This window comes from Salvia splendens, chromosome 13, assembly GCF_004379255.2.
Source record: "Salvia splendens isolate huo1 chromosome 13, SspV2, whole genome shotgun sequence".
Lineage (NCBI taxonomy): Eukaryota > Viridiplantae > Streptophyta > Magnoliopsida > Lamiales > Lamiaceae > Salvia > Salvia splendens.
In genome coordinates, this window is record NC_056044.1 from 19,400,091 (window position 1) to 19,421,898 (window position 21,808).

General features: G+C 39.7%; 1 protein-coding gene and 1 pseudogene across 1 annotated transcript; both read left to right on the plus strand.

Moving 5' to 3' along the window:
* Positions 1-7,023: 7,023 nt before the first annotated feature.
* Positions 7,024-11,627, plus strand: LOC121761512 (annotated as a pseudogene).
* Positions 11,628-15,217: 3,590 nt separating this feature from the next.
* LOC121760191 (probable amino-acid acetyltransferase NAGS1, chloroplastic) lies at positions 15,218-20,135 on the plus strand. Its single transcript, XM_042155828.1, has 10 exons — positions 15,218-15,705; positions 15,823-15,910; positions 16,023-16,228; positions 16,380-16,531; positions 16,877-17,291; positions 17,613-17,710; positions 18,092-18,203; positions 18,283-18,442; positions 19,273-19,345; positions 19,817-20,135. Exons 1-10 carry the CDS (start codon positions 15,361-15,363, stop codon positions 19,965-19,967), a joined length of 1,800 nt encoding a protein of 599 aa, XP_042011762.1. The 5' UTR covers positions 15,218-15,360; the 3' UTR covers positions 19,968-20,135.
* The last annotated feature ends 1,673 nt before the right edge of the window (positions 20,136-21,808 follow it).

Below are 21,808 nucleotides of genomic sequence, written 5' to 3' on the forward strand. Positions count from 1 at the left end.
TGTCCAAGGCCTGAAATGGACACAAAACGTGAGAACGGATGAGGTTGAGTTGTTTAAGTGTTAACATCATTGTTTCGGTGCACGTCGTGGAGGAATAGTTCAAAGCATCGCGCTACTAGTCCGCATGTGTATCCAATGGTGTTGACTATGGATGGTTCAAAGACAAAAACTACATATCCTTACGCTTACATACCTCTTGAGGGTTGAGCTTGTGTCTGCATACATATGCATTTGGAAATTTCCACTCATGTGGGGGATTGTTGGAATCGTGCTTGGTCAAACGACTTTGACTAATAAAAAATGTTACAAGACATTTAATTTTGTGAAATTAAATGCAATAGCGTCTATCTACGTTCCGAGTAGATGACCATAGTATATTCATTTTCTTAAATCCGATTCCCGGTGAGTGAGAAATAATATATTAAAGTTGGTCACAATAAAGCTAGAAATGAGCTATGAGAAAAACTAAGGGATTAATTAACTGAGTGTTAATTATCCCACATCGGGGATGATAAACTTCTTTGATGAAGTATTTAATAAGATGAATTATTATGTGTTATAATTATCGTGGAATAAGATGGGTGACAGAGCCCACACCCGCGCGCCGCCGCCCGCGAGCCGCGGACCCTGCCCCGTGCACCGGGCGCCGTATGCCTTGTGCCTTGGTCTTTGGGAGGTCTTTGGGCTGCTCTTTAGAGCTGGTCGTTGAGCGTGGTTCAAGCCTCGCTTATTCTTTTTAGACCACCTCAAACTCCACGCTATCCCCGACGAATCCCGACTCATGGTGGTCCTGGTCCACGTCATGTCCCCGCTGGACCCCGACGCATAACGGGAGACAAAAGGTCCCCGCTGGACCCCGAAGTATAACGGGAGACATAAGGTCCCCGCTGGACCCCGATGCATAACGGGAGACAAAAGTGAAGGGGTTGGCAGCGGAAGCGTGCATGAATTATCCGATCACATGAATTTGATCTATTTAGCAGATTATTCAGACAAATTCTATTCGTGCAATTATCACATGTATCATGCTCATAACTTGAATTAAAACATGCTTTAGCATATAAAATCCCTAAAACATGCTTACTACGGAATTAGCCAATTTACCTCGTTGATTCAATCAATAAATCGATGATGGTTTTGTGAAGGTCCTCTTGGAAGCCCTGGTCGATGCTCATGACGGACCGCCACCCTATCCCCCACCTAGGAAGGAGGCATCCTCATCGAGTCGCAGCCCCTACAGTGGGGGTCGGTACGAGGGTGAGACGCCGTAACCAAACTTCCCCAAGAGGAGGAGGCTTGGGATGCGCACCTCCCGCGACGGAAGTACTTGTGGTCTATAAGCATATCGACGTCGCTACTTATGTGAGGGAGAACGATGAGGAAGAGGAGGAAGATCCTCTTGAAGATGAGGAAGAACCCCTTGAAGACGAGGAGGATCCCATGGAGGATGAGGATGACCCTGAAGAAGAGCCCCTTGGAAGGGAGGTTGAGGTTGAAAGTGAGGAAGGGGCGAATTATGAGAGAGCTCCCGAGGAGTAGTGTTCTTTTTGATGTTTGTTAGCTTTTGAATGTTTTGTTTTGACGAACTATGTAATGTTTTCTTTGAAGTTTTGGTTTTCCTTGTTGCAAAGACCTTGTGGAAACACGTACTGTTTTGTTTTAAGTTAATAAAGTTTTCGTTGTTTTATCGTTGTGTTCGTTTTACCTTGTTATGTGTGGGAAAGTTTGTGAAATCACTTTTGGAAAGGTTGTGTGGTGTGGTGTGGTGATGGTAAAATCGGACTTTTGGTACTAACGCATGTGTTGAACAGAATGCCTCCCCGACGTGCAGCCGTTCATCACGAGAATGAGGCAAGCAACGAGACCCAAAGTAGTGTGGGCCCTGAAGGACAACCACCACCACCACCTCCACCACCGCCACAGCCGGAACGAAACATTGAGAATGAGTTTCGGAAGGAACGTCCTCCCGTTTTCGATGGAATGGGAGATCCGGCCAAGGCTGAGACCTGGATTCGGGCCATAGAACGCATCTTCAAGTTCTTAAGGTGCACCGACCAGGAGCGCCTGTCGTGCGTGACCTACCAGCTTACCGGGTCCGCAGAGTTTTGGTGGGAGACCAAGCAGCGGACGATGACGCAGGAACAATTAGATGCCCTGACGTGGGAAGACTTTAAGGAGGAATTGTATGACAAATATATTCCAAGGAGCTACCGCAAGGCAAAGGAGGCCGAGTTCTACAACCTAAAACAGGGGCGGATGACCGTGACGGAATATGACCGTGCCCTATGTGACATGTCTCGATATGCACCGGAACAGGTAAATACTGACGAGAAGATGGCGGAAAAGTTTTGTGCCGGTCTGAGGCATGAAATCAGGATGGCTTTGGCATGCCGTGGAAGGCTCTCGTATGCCGAGTCGTTGTCTCGTGCATTGGACGTGGAGGAAGCAATGCCACTGGAAAAGACAGTTACACCCACTACTCCAACACCGCCGACCCCACAGCAGAATTTCCGAGACAAGAGAAAGTGGGACGGGAACCGCGAAACCTTTGACAACAAGAGGTTCCAAGGTACCCCAAACTCTGCCCGGGGAAAAGGAAAGCAAGCTGCTCCATACCAAAGTGGAGATTTCCGTCAGAGAGCACCTCCCTGCGCCAAGTGCCAGAAGAACCACATGGGGGAGTGCAGAGTCAGGACAAACGTGTGCTACAAGTGTGGCGGAGTTGGACACTTCACCAAAGTGTGGCCGAACAACAATAACACTGGAGATGGGGGCACCAAACGGGCCTCGAGGGAATCCTACACCACCTCAGCAGCCGCAACAGCGTCGCCAACCATATCCAACTCAAGCTAGAGCCTATGCCTTGGGACGCAAGCAAGCTAAAGCCCCACAGGGAGGTCCAAAAAAAGATAATCTGGCAGGTATGGGAACACTACTTGACATGCCTGTTGCTAGTCTGTTTGATACGGGTGCGTCGCATTCCTTTATATCGCACTCCTGCGTAAATGCTTTAAGACTTCCTGTTGATGAACTTGAACTTAAGATGAATGTGAACTCACCGGTAGGGGGCCTTATAGACCTTTCACAATCTTGCTCGAACATAGAATTTATGGTGGGAGAACTTAGCTTAGTGGCTCACAACCTACATGTTATGCCGATGGATAACGTCGACATTATTCTGGGGATGGACTGGCTAGCTGAAAACTATGCCACTATTCGATGCCAAGAGAGACAAATCTCGTTACAAACCCAGGGGAAGGAGCCCTCTACTTTCCACAGGATTTCGATGAATCAGCGGACTTGTGTGATATCGGCACTTCAAGCAATTACGATGATTAGAAAGGGGCATCCTGCCTATCTCGTTTATCTACAAGGACATGACAAGAAAGAAGGAAAGTTGAAGATGTGGCGGTAGTACGTGAGTTTCCCGACGTGTTTCCCGACGCGTTGCCAGGCCCTCTGCCTGATCGACAATTGGAGTTTACTATCGATCTGGAACCAGGAGCCGCACCAGTATCGAAGGCACCTTATAGGATGGCACCGAAAGAGTTGGAAGAACTCAAAATCCAGCTACAAGAACTTTTGGACTTGGGTTTTATCTGACCCAGTGTATCGCCGTGGGGAGCACCTGTGTTGTTTGTGGAGAAGAAAGACGGGACCCTGAGAATGTGCATAGACTACCGGGAATTAAACAAATTAACCCTCAAGAACAAGTATCCTCTGCCGAGGATAGATGACCTGTTCGACCAACTCAGGGGAGCAGGAGTATTTTTAAAAATGGACTTAAGGTCAGGATATCATCAGCTGAGAGTACGAAGAGAAGACATACCCAAGACGGCGTTCCGAACGAGGTATGGGCATTATGAGTTGGTAGTAATGCCGTTTGGACTGACAAATGCACCTGCAGTATTTATGGACTTAATGAATCGAGTATTCCACCCCTACTTGAACAAGTTCGTCCTGGTATTCATAGATGATGTACTGGTTTACTCGAAGAACGAAAAAGAACATGAGGAGCACCTAAGGATCACGTTGGAAACACTAAGAACGGAGAAGTTGTACGCCAAGTTCAGTAAGTGTGATTTCTGGCTAAAGGAAGTGAATTTTCTGGGGCATATTGTGACGGCCGAAGGGATTCGAGTTGACCCCATAAAGGTGGAGGCCGTACAACAGTGGAAGGCGCCAAAGACCCCAAACGAGATTCAGAGTTTCCTTGGACTGGCAGGATACTACCGGAGATTTATTGAAGGATTTTCTAAAATAGCAAGGCCGATGACTCAACAACTGAAGAAGGGGACCAAGGTCAAGTGGACACCGGAGTGTGAGGCTAGCTTCCAGTTGCTGAAAGAGAAGTTGACCACCGTACCTATACTAGCCGTGCCGGAACCAGGGGTAGACTATGTGGTTTACACTGATGCGTCGAAGGTTGGACTGGGGTGTGTTTTGATGCAGAACGGTAAGGTAATTGCCTATGCTTCACGTCAATTGAGGCCACACGAGTTAAACTACCCTACCCATGACTTGGAATTAGCAGCCGTGGTGCATGCATTGAAGATTTGGAGGCACCATCTCTACGGAGTTCGGTGTGAGATTTTTACCGACCATAAGAGTCTAAAATACTTCTTTGAACAGAAAGACTTGAATATGAGGCAACGCAGATGGCTTGAATTAGTCAAGGATTATGACTGTGGCATTAATTATCATCCGGGCAAAGCAAATGTAGTAGCAGATGCACTGAGCCGGAAAGCCCAACCACAGTTGGCTACCTTTCTCACTCAAGAAGAAGAGTTGATTCGCGAATTCAGCAAGATGCGATTGGAAGTAGTAAGAACTCCGGAGACCGTAAAAGGAAAGATTGCCACCTTAGTAATTGCACCCGATCTGCGAACAAGGATAAGAGAAGGTTAATGAAATGATGAAAATTTGGAGAAGGTTCGATTGAAGGTGAGGAAAGGCGAGCAAGAGAAATTTCGAGAGGAGGCTGATAATGCTCTCACCTACGAGGGAAGACTATGTGTGCCGAACGATGAAGGACTTCGAAATGAAATTTTGACCGAGGCACACGAGACTCCATACACCGCTCATCCTGGAAGTACAAAGATGTACCAGGACTTGAAAGGATCATTCTGGTGGGATGGAATGAAGAGGGACATAACTTCGTTTGTGGAGAAATGCTTGGCGTGTCAGCAAGTAAAAGCTTTACATCAACGACCCTATGGGAAACTGCAACCGTTGGAAATTCCGGAGTGGAAATGAGAACATATCGCCATGGATTTTGTGACGGGATTACCAAAGACCCGACAAGGGAATACGGCTATCTGGGTGATCATAGACCGCCTCACCAAGAGTGCGCATTTTATACATATCCCTATAACTCATGGATCCGACAAGCTAGCCCGGATTTATGTGAAAGAAATCATTCGGCTACATGGAGTGCCAGTAACAATCACGTCAGACCGAGATACAAGGTTCACTTCAAGGTTTTGGATAAGTTTGCAACGAGAGCTTGGTACACGACTGAATTTTAGTACTTCTTTCCATCCACAAACTGATGGGCAGTCCGAGAGGACGATTCAAACTCTCGAGGACATGTTGAGAGCCGTGGTTCTTGACAGAGGAGAAAATTGGGAAGTTGTACTACCCTTGATCGAGTTTGCCTACAACAACAGTTTCCAGGCGACAATAAATATGGCCCCATATGAAGCATTGTACGGGAGGAAGTGTAGATCACCACTCTACTGGGACGAGGTTGGTGAAAGAAGAATACTCGGGCCAGATTCGGTCGAGGAGATGATTGAGATTGTGCGACAAATTCGACAAAGGATAAAAGAAGCTCAAGACCGACAGAAGTCATATGCTGATGTCCCGCGTACAGATTTACAGTTCAATACGGGAGATAAGGTGTTCTTGAAGGTATCTCCGTCGAATGGGATAACGAGGTTTGGTGTAAAGGGGAAGTTGAAGCCACGATACGTAGGGCCTTATGACCGAGTCGACAGAGAGGTCAAAAAATTCTGCGCCATCTACAAGAGTGAATCGGCTCATTACCAAAGCGGAGCCACGAGAGCCAACATTCTGAGGTCGGCTTTGCGAGTCTACTACGACGACACCGCCAAACAATTCAAATATGTAGATGTTTGGGAGGTCGTCAAAGACGAGGAAAGGTAGGTCGGCGGTGTCCGGTCCAGCTCGGGCTCGCCTTGAAGGGGTGGCCAATACTCGTCTAGTGAGGGCGGTTCGGGCAGCGCCGCACAAGAGTTTGCCTTGCAGGAGGTTGAGGGCACGACAGACGATGCTGGGGGGTCCTCCCGTGGGCGCTGTCGGCCGCAAGGGAGAAATGCGGCGAAGGCGGCTAGAGGGAGGAGGGGCCGAGCCGAATCAAATCAGGCGGGCTCGGGCTCGGGGGCACCCTCAAACTCCCTAATGTCCATGTACATGACCTCCACAATGGCGGACACTTCCCGCATGACGCCTCCCCAATACCAAGCCTACCTTGCCGGAATTGAGTTTATGGCAAGACAACTTGGTATTCCGCCTCCAGGTGGCTTCAGTGCACCTCCACCGCCTTCGGGGGATGATTCGCCGGCGGAGTAGTTTTTTTTATTTTCTATAAAATTGTATTTTAAATTATGTAATTTTTATTTTTTTAGGATTTTAATTATGTGTTTTTTTATTTTTTTGAATTATAAGTTTTATTTTTATTTTATGTTGTAATTTTATTTTATTTTTAATGAAGTGTGTTTTTATTAATTGAATTTGTTGGAAATAGAAATAAAAATAAAAAATGAAATTGAATGAATAGTAATTTAAGGGACGGATAAGAGATGGAGGGTTGCAGGTTCCGTCGTTTAGTTAAGAGATGGAGTAAAAAAGTACAGTGGGACCATAAATAGTAATTTAAGGGACGGTTAAATGGACGTATAGGTGACAGCGTTGCGGATGACCCGACCCTGGTGTAGATGTCTACATTACTTGTATTGTACAGAAATACTCTGTACATTAAATTTTGGGAATTTCCGATTTTCTGTCAAACCAAAACCCTAAACCTCACTTCATCTCCTCATTTTCTCTGTTGAACCTTACTCACACACAAGCCAACACACTCATCTCTCTGTTTCTAATCTCTAATTATCTCTATAATAGCTTTTATATTGTCTTCAAACTTCAGCCATGTCGGAGATAAAGCTCTCGGAGATGCGAGACCTAACCCGAATTGAACGAATTGGCGCCCACTCCCACATCCGGGGCCTCGGCCTCGACTCCGCCCTCGAAGCCCGCTCCTCCTCCGAAGGCATGGTCGGCCAGACTTCAGCCCGAAAAGCCGCCGGCGTCATCGTCAAGATGGTCCAAGAAGGCAAAATCGCGGGCCGGGCAGTCCTCCTCGCCGGCCAGCCCGGGACCGGCAAAACTGCCATCGCCATGGGCATGGCTAAATCCATCGGCCAAGAGACCCCCTTCGCTATGCTCGCCGGGAGCGAACTGTTCTCGCTGGAGATGTCGAAAACTGAAGCCCTAATGCAGGCGTTCAGGAAAGCAATTGGGGTCAGAATTAAAGAGGAAACCGAGGTGATTGAGGGCGAGGTTGTGGAGATACAGATTGACCGGCCGGCTGTTGCTGGGGCAGCGTCGAAGACGGGGAAGCTCACGCTGAAGACCACGGATATGGAGACGGTTTATGACTTGGGTGGGAAGATGATTGAAGCTTTGGGGAAGGAGAAAGTGCAGAGTGGCGATGTAATTGGGATCGACAAGGCTTCCGGGAAGATCACTAAGCTCGGGAGGTCTTTCTCGAGGTCAAGGGACTACGATGCAATGGGGCCTCAGACGAAGTTTGTGCAGTGCCCCGATGGCGAGCTACAGAAGAGGAAGGAAGTTGTGCATTGTGTTACGCTTCATGAGATTGATGTTATCAATAGCAGGTAATTATGGTTAAAGAGTTTTCTGTACTTTTTTTGATGCATTATGAAGTAAAGATGCTGTCTGCTGAATTGCTTGACTTGGTGTGAATAAATTTTTATGGGCTTGGTGTTTATTTGCTTAATACATTCGGGGTAAGGTATGAAATGGGAGCATAGATTGTTAGCTTGAATTAGGTGATGCTCGTTACAGTGTAGAATCATTGAGAAGCAAAGACTGTTTCTACCCTTTGGATGTATTTCCCATGTGTCTTTGATAGGTTAAGTAGACAAGTTCTTATGTGTTTCATCTGGCTCTCTGTGGATTGAGTCTATAATTTGTGCTCAGATTGGTTGTAAATTTGTGATCGTACTAATTTCGCTAGTATTTGTTTTCCTCTTGTCGCATTTTGGACCGCCTGCAACTGGGATTCTTGAATCTTAGATTGTTACTTCCTTTAGGATATTGAATATGCAGTTGTACTTGGTTGTGACTAATTTTCTGATATATGTATAATGGTTGCAAGCTTTTAAGATTTAAGTGTTGTCATCAATAGTCAGTATTTTCTTGATGAACTAACTTTGGTTAGGTGTCAAAGGTTTAGACTTCTGCTAGCCATGGTTAGGAGAACTTCTTCGATCCGACATGTTGAAGTGTAAGGGGCTGACATGAACTGCAAGAAGGCTGTTTTTTGCCATTTTTTGTTAGACAGTAGTGTTTTGGATTACCTTAGTACACTCTCCATCATACAAAGATAGGCCCCTACTCTGTTTTCCTTCATTCAGTGTTATCAATCTCGTATGGCGGCTTAGGACGGTTCGCCTAAAAACCGCCACAGGGATATGGCGTATTAGTATGGCGGATATGGCGGTCAATAATTAAATAAATAAAATAATACTTATTATTTATACATAATTCAAAAATTGGAAAATAACAAAATATAACATCTAAAACTCTTAAAACAATTAATAAAGTATAAAATACAGCTCTAACATCCATGTTTCTTGCATAATGCCCCATTCCTAAATGCAGTACACAATGTTGTCAAATGGCGGATATGGCGGTGCTATGGCAGCGCCATGTTGCTATGGCATTTCCACCATAGAACGCCATGCCATAGCGCCGCCATATCCGCTATTTGATAACATTGCCTTCATTACCAATTGTTTTCCACTACCTTAATAGAGATTCATTGAAAAAGAAGTTTCATACTATACCCTTTTTATGTTTTGGGTATGTAGCATTTGTTTCCAATTATTAATAAGGTTAATTACCTCAGTGTGTGAGCTTATAGGAGATTGATAGAAAATTTTGTTGTTTACTGTCCTTTTTAGTACATTACGTCCTATCCTAGTACACCTGATAAAACTTGGGGGACTCGTATTGGATTAGTTCGGATTAACTGCTTCCTTGATTCTGGATATTCGGATATACCTAATTGGTAATTATGGCCTTATTATTATTATATTAGACTAGCTTCAAGGGTTGATAGAAAATCTGTTGCTTATTGTTTTTTTTGTATGTTGTCTGCTATCTTAGTCTTCCTGAGAAATTTAGGGGACTCTTACTGGATCAGTCGAATTAACTGTTTCCTTGATTCTTTATATTCGTATATACCAACTAGGTAAGTATAGTATACTAGACTAGCTTCACCCACCTATTGCTAACATGCATATGACACATGATTTCTTTGAATGCTATATGATATAATATTGTATGCTGGCTGGTCTGGATTCTGGTTCATCTACATATCATGTTACTGAAAGTCTATCCTTTTGTGGTGCACACTATGCAGTTTCTGGATTAGAAACAAACAGTTGGAGTATGCTAGTAATAATGGTTATCAGACTTACAATGATATTTCCCAACTTTTGTAAATGTATGGTTTGTTAGGTACTTCGTTTTTTGGAATTTCATCTTCCATTCTTCTCTCTTTTCAGTTTTCAGTATGCTTTTCATTTAACAAATTCTGTTACTGTTGAGTTATGTCTGGGTGTGAAATGCTTTGCTGCTTAGCCCCTTCAGCCTAATTAAACTTCTTGTCAAAATATATTTTCTCATTTTGTGCACTATATTACTATCTTTCCCCCTTTTAAGTGCATTAAATTTTTAGCACTGTCCCTTAAATAAAATTTATTTTCGTAGTATTATGAGATTTTAACATGCTCATCTATTTAGTACTCCCTCCGTGAAGAGTCATGTTTTTGCCATTTCCGTCCGTCCCAGTTTAAGAGTCCCATTTAGAATTTACCATATTTGGACATAAATTTTAACGTCATTGTGTATGAAATTTACACTCAAATGCCATTACTTTCATAAAAATAAAACAAAACAAAATTCTAAACATAAAAAAAGTCAAAAGGGTCCCACTTTCCACTACCCCACTTCAATTATTACACACCCCAACAACCACTACCTAACTTCATTTATTAGACACTCCACCAATTTCTTAAAACCCGTGTCATAACTAAATCTTACTCTTAAACTGGGACGAAGGGAGTAGATATTGCTCACTTTTATGACTGGTTTGAGAATCTTGGTGTCATGGCACCACACAGTCTCTAATTTGCTAAAAGCTGTCTTGTTTCTTGCATATAATTATCAGATGATTGATTTATTTGCTCTTTTCTTTTTTTGTTACATCTTATGCTGCTGTACCTTTTGATAGTATTGGACTTCTTAATATTTTCTACCCACTCAGTCGTAATTACTATCTACACAACGCCTGTTTGTCAGAAACATTGTGTTCTATGTAACTTCAGGTGGCAATGCCTGCATCGTATATACCTTCATTTCTACAAGATGACTGTGTTATAGCTCACTGTCTCAATTTCAGAACGCAGGGATTTCTGGCATTGTTTACGGGTGATACTGGCGAAATCCGTGCAGAAGTTAGGGAACAAATCGACACAAAGGTAGCCGAGTGGAGGGAAGAAGGAAAAGCAGAAATTATACCGGGTGTCCTCTTCATTGATGAAGTACACATGCTTGACATCGAGTGCTTTTCTTTTCTGAATCGTGCATTGGAGAATGACATGGCGCCTATATTAGTCGTCGCCACAAATAGAGGGATCACTTCCATCAGGGGCACAAACTACAGGTCTCCACACGGCATTCCAATTGATTTTCTTGACCGCCTGCTCATCATCTCCACGCAACCATACACGGGATGATATCCGAAAGATCTTGGACATCAGATGCCAAGAGGAAGATGTAGAAATGTCCGAAGATGCTAAGGTACTGCTTACAAAGATCGGAGAAGACACATCACTGAGATACGCTATAAATCTCATCACCTCTGCCGCGTTGGCCTGCCTGAAGAGGAAGGGAAAGATTGTCGAAATGGAAGACATAAGCCGTGTGTATGAGCTGTTCTACGATGTGAAGAGGTCAACTCAATACCTGATGGAATATCAAAGCCAATATATGTTCAGTGAGGTCGGAACAGGAGAGGGATACGAAGACGAAGCCAATGCAATGGTCTCATAAGGAGTGTGTGTGTGTGTTTTAGACACAGTGGTATGTTTGCCTTTGGTGGCTATATTATTTCAGCTGGGAAGATATTAGCTGATCATGAATTTATGATACTTCAGTTATAGTAGTAGATGTTAATTTGACTGTTTTTGGTGAATATACTATAGCAGTCCCAGTTATTTTTTGCTTGAAATTTGTAGGTTTTTCTTTTGCCTCGTATTGATTTCATGGGATTATGTTATAGTAAACTTGTTAAATATCCAAAGTTTGTTTTCACAAATCTCAAAAATCATCTCCGGTAAGCTTGTCAAGGTTTATTTTTTGTTTATGCTTTTGAATTTCTCTATGCATCTTTATTTTTCTACATGAACTTTTATGTCGTCAATCATCAACTTTTAAAGATCAAATTGTATAGTATCATATTTTCAAAATTAGAATAACACAATATTGATTAAAAGTAAAATAGAAAAAAAGAAAGAACAAAAAAAACACAAATAATATTGACTTGGAAGTTTTACATAAATTAATAATAACACAAAAATTAAAATAACGCCGTTGCCGGGATCGAGAACCCGGGTCACCTGGGTGACAGACGGGAATACTTGCCACTATACTACAACGACTTGTTGATTATATCAGGCGTACATTAAATTATCTAAACTAGTATCATCCGTACATTTCATTTTCAGGTGTCCAAAATTAATTCAGTTACTCCTATTTCTATTTTGTTGTGAAAAATCACAATTTATGGTAATATTTTTAATTTGATTATTTCTTATATTTTATTATGTCTTCATTTAACTTAAATCACCACTTTCTTGAATCTTATATCGAAAAGAATCATCTCAATTCACTTGAGTCAACGGGAGTATTGGTTTACTCTTTCACTTCCAAACTTGTATATAGTACTTGTTAATAGTATATTCAAAAACTAAACACAATTTCGACGTGAATTCCTCAAACACTACTATTATAATACTTCATTCATCTGCGAAAAATAGTCGTATTTATAGATAGCATTAGTTTTAATGCTTAATTGTTAAAGTAAAAAAAGAGATTATAATTAAATTAGGAGAGGGAAACATAAAAAATTATGAGAAAGAATCCATAAATAGAAATGAGATTAATTTTGTCCTTCCTATTGTTTTCCAATCCCTATTCCACTTTCTTAGTCTATTCAATTACTCATACTTTTTATTCTAATGCATTTTATTTATTCTACTTTCTATTATATTTCTATTTATTTTGAAAATATTAGTTTTATCTATATGAGACTTTGAATTATATAGCATAGAGTTATGATAAAACTTCTTTTGTTTTAAAAATAACTGAATAAGTAGTAGAGTATATTCCTATTTATATAAATAATTTATCAATTATTTAGTGATTATATTTAGCATTTATACAAATATTTTAGTAGAGGCGAAATCATTGAATGCAAGAATTGATGATGTTAGTGCAGGTTTTGTAAATAAAGCTGCATGATAAAAAATTCTAATGTCTGCTCTTTAATGAATATGAACAAATATAACCAAAAAAAATGAAACAAAAAATGCATGCATGACAAGATTCCAGTTTGGGAGGTTTTGTTGCGAACATATTTTTCTTGTACAAATGTCTTTCATTGTTGTATTTAATGTATGTGACGTGATAACGAGTATGATTAATAGGAAAATTTTATATGGAATATTGTTAAGTAAGTTATCCTTAGTAATCTTTAATTTACTAACATAATAATATCTACAGTCGTATGCAAACTAGGTGATCCACTTTAAATGAAAAAACATTTTATACACTTTACAAACATTGTACGATAACCAAGCACCAAGTTCTCGTAGCTCAGTTGGTTGGAGCACCTGTTTTGTAAGCCGGAGGTTTTGAGTTCGACTCTCAATAAGAGAATTAATTTTATTTAGTTTGTACTTTAGATTGTACTCCTTATTAAGGAATTTGAGTTCGACTCTCAATAAGAGAATTAATTTTATTTAGTTTGTACTTTAGATTGTACTCCTTATTAAGGAATAGAGTAAATGCCAAAATTGTTCCTGAACATATGGTCATTTTACGATTTTGGTCATAAACTTTATCTTTTGGATTTTTTAACTTTAGATTGTACTCCCTATTAAGGAATAGAGTAAAGGCCAAAATTGGTCCTGAACATATAATCATTTTACGATTTTGATCATGGAATAACTGTTCCGTTAAAAACTAACGGTCAACGGGTTTAATCCCGATTTTGACCAAATTAGACTTTTAAGTATGAATATATAATAGTTGGCCATTTTTTTCTAGTTCGGAATTGTTTATATGCCAATGTGCATTAATTGTTATTTATTTCAACGTGAGGTCATATGATATCCCAATGTTTTTAGTAATTGTATTAATTCAATTTGTATTTTTGAAATCTATCAATGATCTTTAGCCATTGAATCGATATTATCTCATAAAAAAAGTAATTAACAATTTTATTCTAATATTTTTAACTTAGTGTCAATTTTGTCATTAATATATGAAACAGTTCTTTAAAAAAAACACTAAGTACTATTAAAAATTTAAAATTATATGGTGGTGTTCGGTTTCCTAGATAGAATAATACCAGGATATAATCTATGATTGAGTTGTGAGATTATTTTAGTCATAGGGGGTTAGTTATGACTAATTATCCCATTATTATCCATCTATGATTGATTTGTGGGATTGAATCTCATGAACCAAACACACTGCAAATTTAATCCAAGATACAATCTTGCAAACCGAACACTCTCTATGTGCACAACTTATTTTTGAAGCAAAATACTCTCACCGTCCGCCATTAGGAGTCCCATTTTTTGAAGGCAAGCTATAGAGTGCTCCACTGCAGATGGATGAGGCGGTGGATAAAATGTTGATATGGCGAAGAGGGAGGACGCCCAATTATGGATGCTTAACGGAGGAAATATAATTAAAATTAATAAGCATTTCCGCTGTCAAATAAAAATGAAACATTTTTTATTTTTGAATTGTCCCCATATTAAAAATGAAATGTTAACTAAAATGAAAACAATATTCAAAATTATCTCTATTTTTTCTCCTCTTTAATTTTATTTTGCAAATATTTTATATTTATTGGAGGTGAGGGAGCAGAAGTAGGGCTGTCAATTTTCGACACGACACGATAATCTGACACGAATCCGCACGAAATTATTAGATTGGGGTCAAGTCTTATTGGATCCGTGTCCTTATCGGGTTGACCCATTAAGAACCCGATAATTTCGGGTTGGGTTCGGGTCGGATGCGGGTTGGATACGGGTAACCCATTAAGAAATAATATTATTATTTTTATTATTATTTAAAAATATATATATTACTTTAATTTTTTAATTTCTTATAAATTAGGTTTAAATAGTATAAAACGAATTTTAATTGCGTAAATTAGGTTAAAAATTAAGGTTTAATCGTGTAATATTAGGTTTTAATCGTGTAATATCAGGTTTGGGTTGTTATCGTGTCGTGTCAATCCATATTATATCGTGTCGATAACGGGTTCGTGTCGGGTGCGGGTCGTGTTCGGATTTGAAGGTAGCAGGTCGGGTTCGTGTTCGGATTTACAGTTTCCTTAACAGGTCGGGTTCAGGTTAGGCCTTATTGGGTTGGGTCATTATCAGGTTGACCTGATAATGACCCAATCCGCACGATTTGCCAGCCCTAAGCAGAAGAGATAAAATGCTTTGTTAAAAAAGAAACAACCGGGATAGTCCATAAAAGAAATTTGCTGTCGACTAGTGATCATTTAAAGTTATTTGTTGAGAAATTTTTGTGGCTAACCTTGAAGGAGTATTAGATATTGTGGACTAGTCAATCATTTAATTCAAATTCAAAATGAAATAAAGCTAAGCATTTCGCACACGATTCTCTGCAACCGCCGACATCTACTACTACTACAACAACCACCACCACCACCTCTGTGACGCTCCAAAAGTTAGGGTTTCATCGATTTGTTGACTCAATTCAATGGCTGCTGCTTCTCCGAGCCCCTGCCCATCCACTCTCAACCACCGCCGCCAAACACGCCGATCATCTACTTCAATTTGGAGCTCCAGTTCCATCAAAATTCACTCAATCAGTAACTTCCGCGGACTACAATCGGCTAATGCTTCGCCTTTCGACGATAAACTTAATGCCAACGGGGAGACTGAAAGCGCTGGAATCGAAGCGAGCAGTGCCGTCAAGGATGAGCTGTTCGTGCGCTTCTTCCGCGAGGCGTGGCCGTATTTCCAGGCGCACAGAGGCAGCACTTTCGTCGTCTTGATATCTGCTGAGATCGTCGATAGCCCTCATTTGGATCCTATTCTCATGGCACGTCTTCATCTTCTCAATTTTTGTTAATTGTCTGTCCTTTTTCGCTTATATTCACTTTGAGACGGTGATGTTGAATCTGGGGGTTGATTTTGTGATTTGTATGTTGTTGTGTAGGATATATCTTTGCTGCATGGGTTAGGAATCAAATTTGTTCTTGTGCCTGGGACGCATGTGCAAATTGACAGGCTTCTCGCTGAAAGGGGTGAGATGGTTTTTCACATTTCTAGTTATATCCTCTTTTTCCATGGTGAAATTATTCGATTGTTTTAGAGGATTTATTGATTCTTAGCGTCAAACTGTGTTTTATGTCTCAGGATGTGACCCCAAGTATTTTGGGAGCTATAGAATTACGGACTCCGATTCTCTAGATGCTGCAATGAATGCAGCTGGGAGGATCCGTATCATGATTGAGGCAAAGCTATCACCTGGACCCTCTTTGAGTGGCATACGCCGCCATGGAGATAATAGTAGGCTGCATGATGGTGTTAGTGTTGCAAGTGGTAATTTCCTTGCAGCTAAGGTTAGAAGACATCTTCTTTCTTTTTTACATCTCCTTCAATATCTCGTTATACTTATCCCTACAACAATTTGCTGGTATATATATATATATACATCATACATGTGTTTCTTGGTCCTTGCTTTGCTGAGATTTGCTATCCTTGGCTTTGCAGAGAAGAGGAGTTGTAGAAGGAATTGATTACGCATCAACTGGTGAAGTTAAGAAAGTAGATGTTTCTCGTATGCGTGAGAGGCTAGATCAAGATTCCATAGTGCTTTTAAGCAATCTGGGCTATTCAAGTTCTGGACAAGTATTAAATTGCAAGTATGCTAATTGCTAAATGATTTTGATAGGTATTTTTGTATCCTTGCAGGGTTGTTTGTGCAGTAATTATCACAGATAAATTTACCCATCTCTAACTGCATTGCCAAATTTATGCTTTCAAAATTTAAGCATCTATTTTTACTTTATGCTCTTTGACTTCCACATTTGAGTTCCTTTCGACATGACAATGAACTTTGTTGAAATCTTTGTCTACAACTTGTTTGACTAATGTTCACTTCCATAAGCATCCTATTATATGGTAATATGTTAACTTCAAGCTCTGTACTGTTTTGCCATGGAGACCAATTAATGTCTGAAACCCAATTCTTCCTCTTCACATTGCAGCACTTACGAAGTTGCTACCGCATGCGCGTTGGCCCTTGGTGCGGAGAAACTCCTATGCATTATTGATGGTCCAATCCTTGATGAATCTGGGAGGCTTATACGTTTTCTAACGCTTCAGGATGCAGACATGTTGGTTCGTGAACGGGCTAAACAAAGTGAGACAGCTGCTAATTATGTTAAAGCTGTTGCTCAAGAAGATGTTGGCTGTGTAGCGTATGATGATGCAAGTAATATGGCTACTACAAATGGAAAGGTTTTTACTCAGGCTCCAACATTCCAAAATGGTGTTGGCTTTGGCAATGGGAATGGACTTTGGTCCACCAGTGAACAAGGTTTTGCTGTTGGAGGCCAAGAACGGCTGAGTCGGTTGAATGGTTATTTATCAGAAATAGCAGCTGCTGCTTTTGTTTGCAGAGTAAGTCCCCATAATTTTATGATTGTTCTTGTGTCATCACTGCTCTGCTGACTAGATGTGTGTCCTGAGTTCTTAAGCTATTCATATTTTTCATTTGTTATAGCACAAAGTGGTTGACATTTGCTAAGCCTGTATTCTTCGCTATGTTATTCTAATGTTGGCGTGAAAATTAGATTTCAAAAACGAGAAAGTAATCTGATAACCTAATGCTCTTGCAGATTTGCTTAAGAAATTGAAATCCCTCTGCCTCCTACTCACATTATTCCCCCAGTGTGGTTTTTTAAGATCTTGTAGTTCTGAGTAGTTTTTGGATTTGATCAGGGTGGTGTCCAAAGGGTGCATCTATTAGATGGCACTATTGCAGGAGTTTTACTGAAGGAACTGTTTCAAAGAGATGGAGTAGGCACAATGGTGGCAAGGTATCTATCTCTAGATGTTATCTCTCTGAGACTATTTTCTGGTTGTATTAGTTTTAGTGTTTTTTTCATTAATTTTTCTTGTAGAATAAAACTATTCACAGGAATTTTCAACCGAAGGTTCCTAAATATTTTTTTCATGCTGCCAAATAACTTGAAAATTCTATTCGGACTGTAATATGTAAATATATTTGAACTGCAGACAAAGTCCATTTTCTATGATGATATGTTACTACTATGTATCATACTTTTCTTGAAGGTGCACCTATCACAAAAAAATTGACTTGTTTTTTCCAATGCTCAAGAGTTTTTTACTTTTTTTGTTTAAAAATTCCATGAAAAGAAGGAAGCTGTTTACTTATATAAGGTTCATTCTTTTGTCAGTGATCTTTATGAAGGGATGCGGATGGCGAAAGTCACTGATCTTCATAGGATAAAACAACTTCTGTTACCTTTGGAGGAGTCTGGCACATTGATAAAGAGAACAGAGGAACAGGTTTATTCATTGTTTATATGTTATTTTGACTTTTATTATACTATCTTTGTATGTTTCACCCTGTCTCTGTCTGCTGCAGCTACTCCAAGCATTGGATTATTTTATAGTTGTGGAGAGAGAAGGTCAAATTACAGCTTGCTCAGCTCTTTTCCCTTTCTTTGATGAAAAATGTGGAGAGGTAGCTGCAATAGCTGTTTCTCCTGAGTGCCGTGGCCAGGGACAGGGAGATAAACTACTTGGTATGTAGAAGATATTTCATTTCCCCTAAATTTTGTTTGTGTATTCATCTTTCATTTCATTTGTCACTACTGAGGTCTGTATAGAATTTTAGGATCCGTCGTCCTATGCTCTCCAGTGTCCCCTTAACTAAAATATACAATCTCACCACTTAAATGAACTTATGCAACTTTTGTTGCAATCTAATCATGATGTTGCCTTGCTCTCTTCTCTCACAATAAAATATGTTTGCGTTGCCCTTTGTTTCAAACAATGTTATCAAATAGCGGATATGGCGGCGCTATGGCATGGCGTTCGGTGGTGGAAACGCCATAGGAGGCACTGCCATAGCACCGCCATATCCGCCATTTGACAACATTGCGTGTGTACTGCATTTAGGAATGGGGCATTATGCAAGAAACATGGATGTTAGAGTTGTATTTTATGCTTTATTAATTGTTTTAAGAGTTTTAGATGATATTTTTTTATTTTCTAATTTTTGAATTACATATAAGTATATAAGTATTATTTTATTAATTTAATTATTGACCACCATATCTGCCATACTAATACGCCATATCCATGTGGCGGTTTTTAGGCGAACCGCCATAAGCTGCCATACGAGATTGATAACATCGGTTTCAAATGCTCTTACTCTTACTCTTCTTAATAGACTTCATAGTAATAAGCTCTGTGCTCACCATGGCAATATGCACTTTTGTACATTTGTATTAGCTGTCAAAAATGGAAATGAGCATGTAGAGTGTTTTGATTGCTTGCTGCTAGTTACTAGTTAGAGGTGTTGTGATTTCTATCTTGTGGAGGATAATAAAATTTCTGTATGGCCGTGCAGATTATATTGAGAAAAAGGCATCTTTTCTTGGACTTCAAATGCTTTTCCTACTGACAACTCGTACAGCTGATTGGTATGTCATTCTGATTGCAGTATCCATATTAAAACCCTTAAAAATCACTTGTTCTCTGTCATCGTATTTTGTACAGTATATCTTATTTGAGGCTTTTTACTTGTGCTTCTCTTTTTTATTATAATAAGCTATAGTAAGAATAAATAAACTGAACCAATGACATAAGGACATTTGTTCTGCTTGATCATTAAGGAAATTTAGTGCGAGTTTAAAACTGCTAAAATCTGCTGTTGTTCACAGTTATATGGTGTTCTCTAACTTTTTCCTGACTTGATAATGGGTGATTTACCACTTTCCAAATTCCACATTGATTGTGACCTGCTGGATAAGTATATTTAAAGTAGTAGCCCACCTTTTTCATCTACTCGAAGAAACTGTAGTCTAAATTGAAATATTGGCTTTGCTTGCTCTGTCTGTCTTTATGTCAGCTGCTAGGTAGCAAATATCAAAGATACTATGGTGTTTGAACAGGTTTGTGAGGCGTGGCTTCTCGGAATGTTCGATTGAGTGCATACCGGAGGAGAGGAGGAAAAAAATCAATATTTCTCGTAGATCAAAATACTACATGAAGAAACTTCTACCGGACAGGAGCGGTATTCGGTTAGACAATGCTTTTGTGTAACACCATTACCATTACCATTACCATTACCATTACCATTTCCTCTACTCCTTTGTTGTATTTTGAGTGTCCCCTTGAGTTGTTTATCGCAAAATAGAATCCTAACTCCTAAATTATTGGAGCATGTAACTTATAATTTGTGGGGAATAAATTACATCGTAGTGTCGTAAATCATGGGAAAGGGGCATAGTCTAGCCTTATATTTGACTTCTCTTTATCTCAAAATTAGGAGCAAACATTGATAAGAAACTGACCAGGGAATAGTCTGGGGGGGGGGGGGGTCAAAGTGTTTATGTGTAATAGAAGTTAATCTATAGTAGTATAGTTTAACATGTGTCTTTAGGGGTGATGGATTAATGAGTGGAGCTTAAGAGACATGATCAATTGTAGGAGAGAGTAAAACTGAATACCATCCTTAAATGCGTTGTTAGCTTGGGAAGGAATCTGGGTACATGGACTTTGCTGCCTGGAACAAGTTAGGAGAGAGTAATTGCGTTGTTTTTTGCTAAAAATGGAAATCAATTACTTGTACTGGAGGGAGCCAATATTGGGTTTAGGAAGAAGACGATCCTATAGTCCATTTTAACTTATTCTATGACCTCACTAGCAATCACAGGCCACAATCCTACGGTCCAACGTGATTGCATTAAGAGACTCGTGTTCTCTTTTTAGCTACGAGCCAAAGCTCAATAATCGTCTGATTCACTGCTTGACTACAATATGGCCACTTTTGAGGAGTTAAAACAAATAATTTTGACTCATTCCGTTCTAATGAAGATGACTCATTCCTTGGATGGTACACGATTTTATGTAACTTTATTGTGTATGTTAAGTGGAGAGAGTAAAGTAGAAATGAGTAACAGAAAGGAAATAAAGTGGAAATAAAGATGTTTCTATTTTTTAGTAATGAGTCATCTTGGTTGGAACAAATCAAAAAGGAAAATGGATCATCTTTAGTAGGACGGAGGGAGTACTATATTTACGCATCTAATCTCTTACTCCCTCTGTTCCATAGTAGTAGAGTCATTTTGTTATTTTGGTACGTTCCATAGTAGTGGAGTCAATTCCCTTTTTGGTAAAAGTCAACTCATTTCTTCTCACTTAATTTACACTCTTATTTTATTCTTTCTTCATCTCTCTACATTTTCATTTCCTACTTTATTCTTCATTTACTTAACTCACTTAACACAATTTTTCTTAATCTTCGTGTCGGAAAGAAATGCCTCCACTTCTATGGAATGGAGGGAGTAGTATGTGTTTAAAAAGATATATCCAAAGTCGCAAGTATAGTAGTAAGTACTCCCTCTGTCCGCGAATAGGAGCCATGTTTTTCATTTTGGTCCGTTCGCGAATAGGAGTCCCGGTTCATAATTACCATAAATGGTAAAAATGCTCCACATTCCACCAACTCATTCCACTCACATATCATTTAAAACTAATATATACAAGTGAAACTTATATTCCACTAACTTTTCTTAACATTTTTTAAAACTCGTGCCGGATAGAGATGAAACTCATATTCGCAGACGGAGAGAGTATTTAATTTGTCCCTGAATATTTAGGTGAGGTAATATTCAGATAAAAATAAAAAAGATTGCATATGATTTTAATATTCAAAATATATAAAATTAAATTGAAATACCATATTTTAATGTAAATTAAAACTATTCATGTTTATGTTTTTGTTTTTTTTTAATTTGGGTTTTTTATACCGAAACCGAACTTTACTGAGATCTGAAAAAATAAACTGAACCAAAATTTTAAATTCAGTTTGGTTTTCATTTGTCAGGTATTTTGCTCACATGTTTTAACCAAGCCTTTATATCTATCTATTCAACTTAACT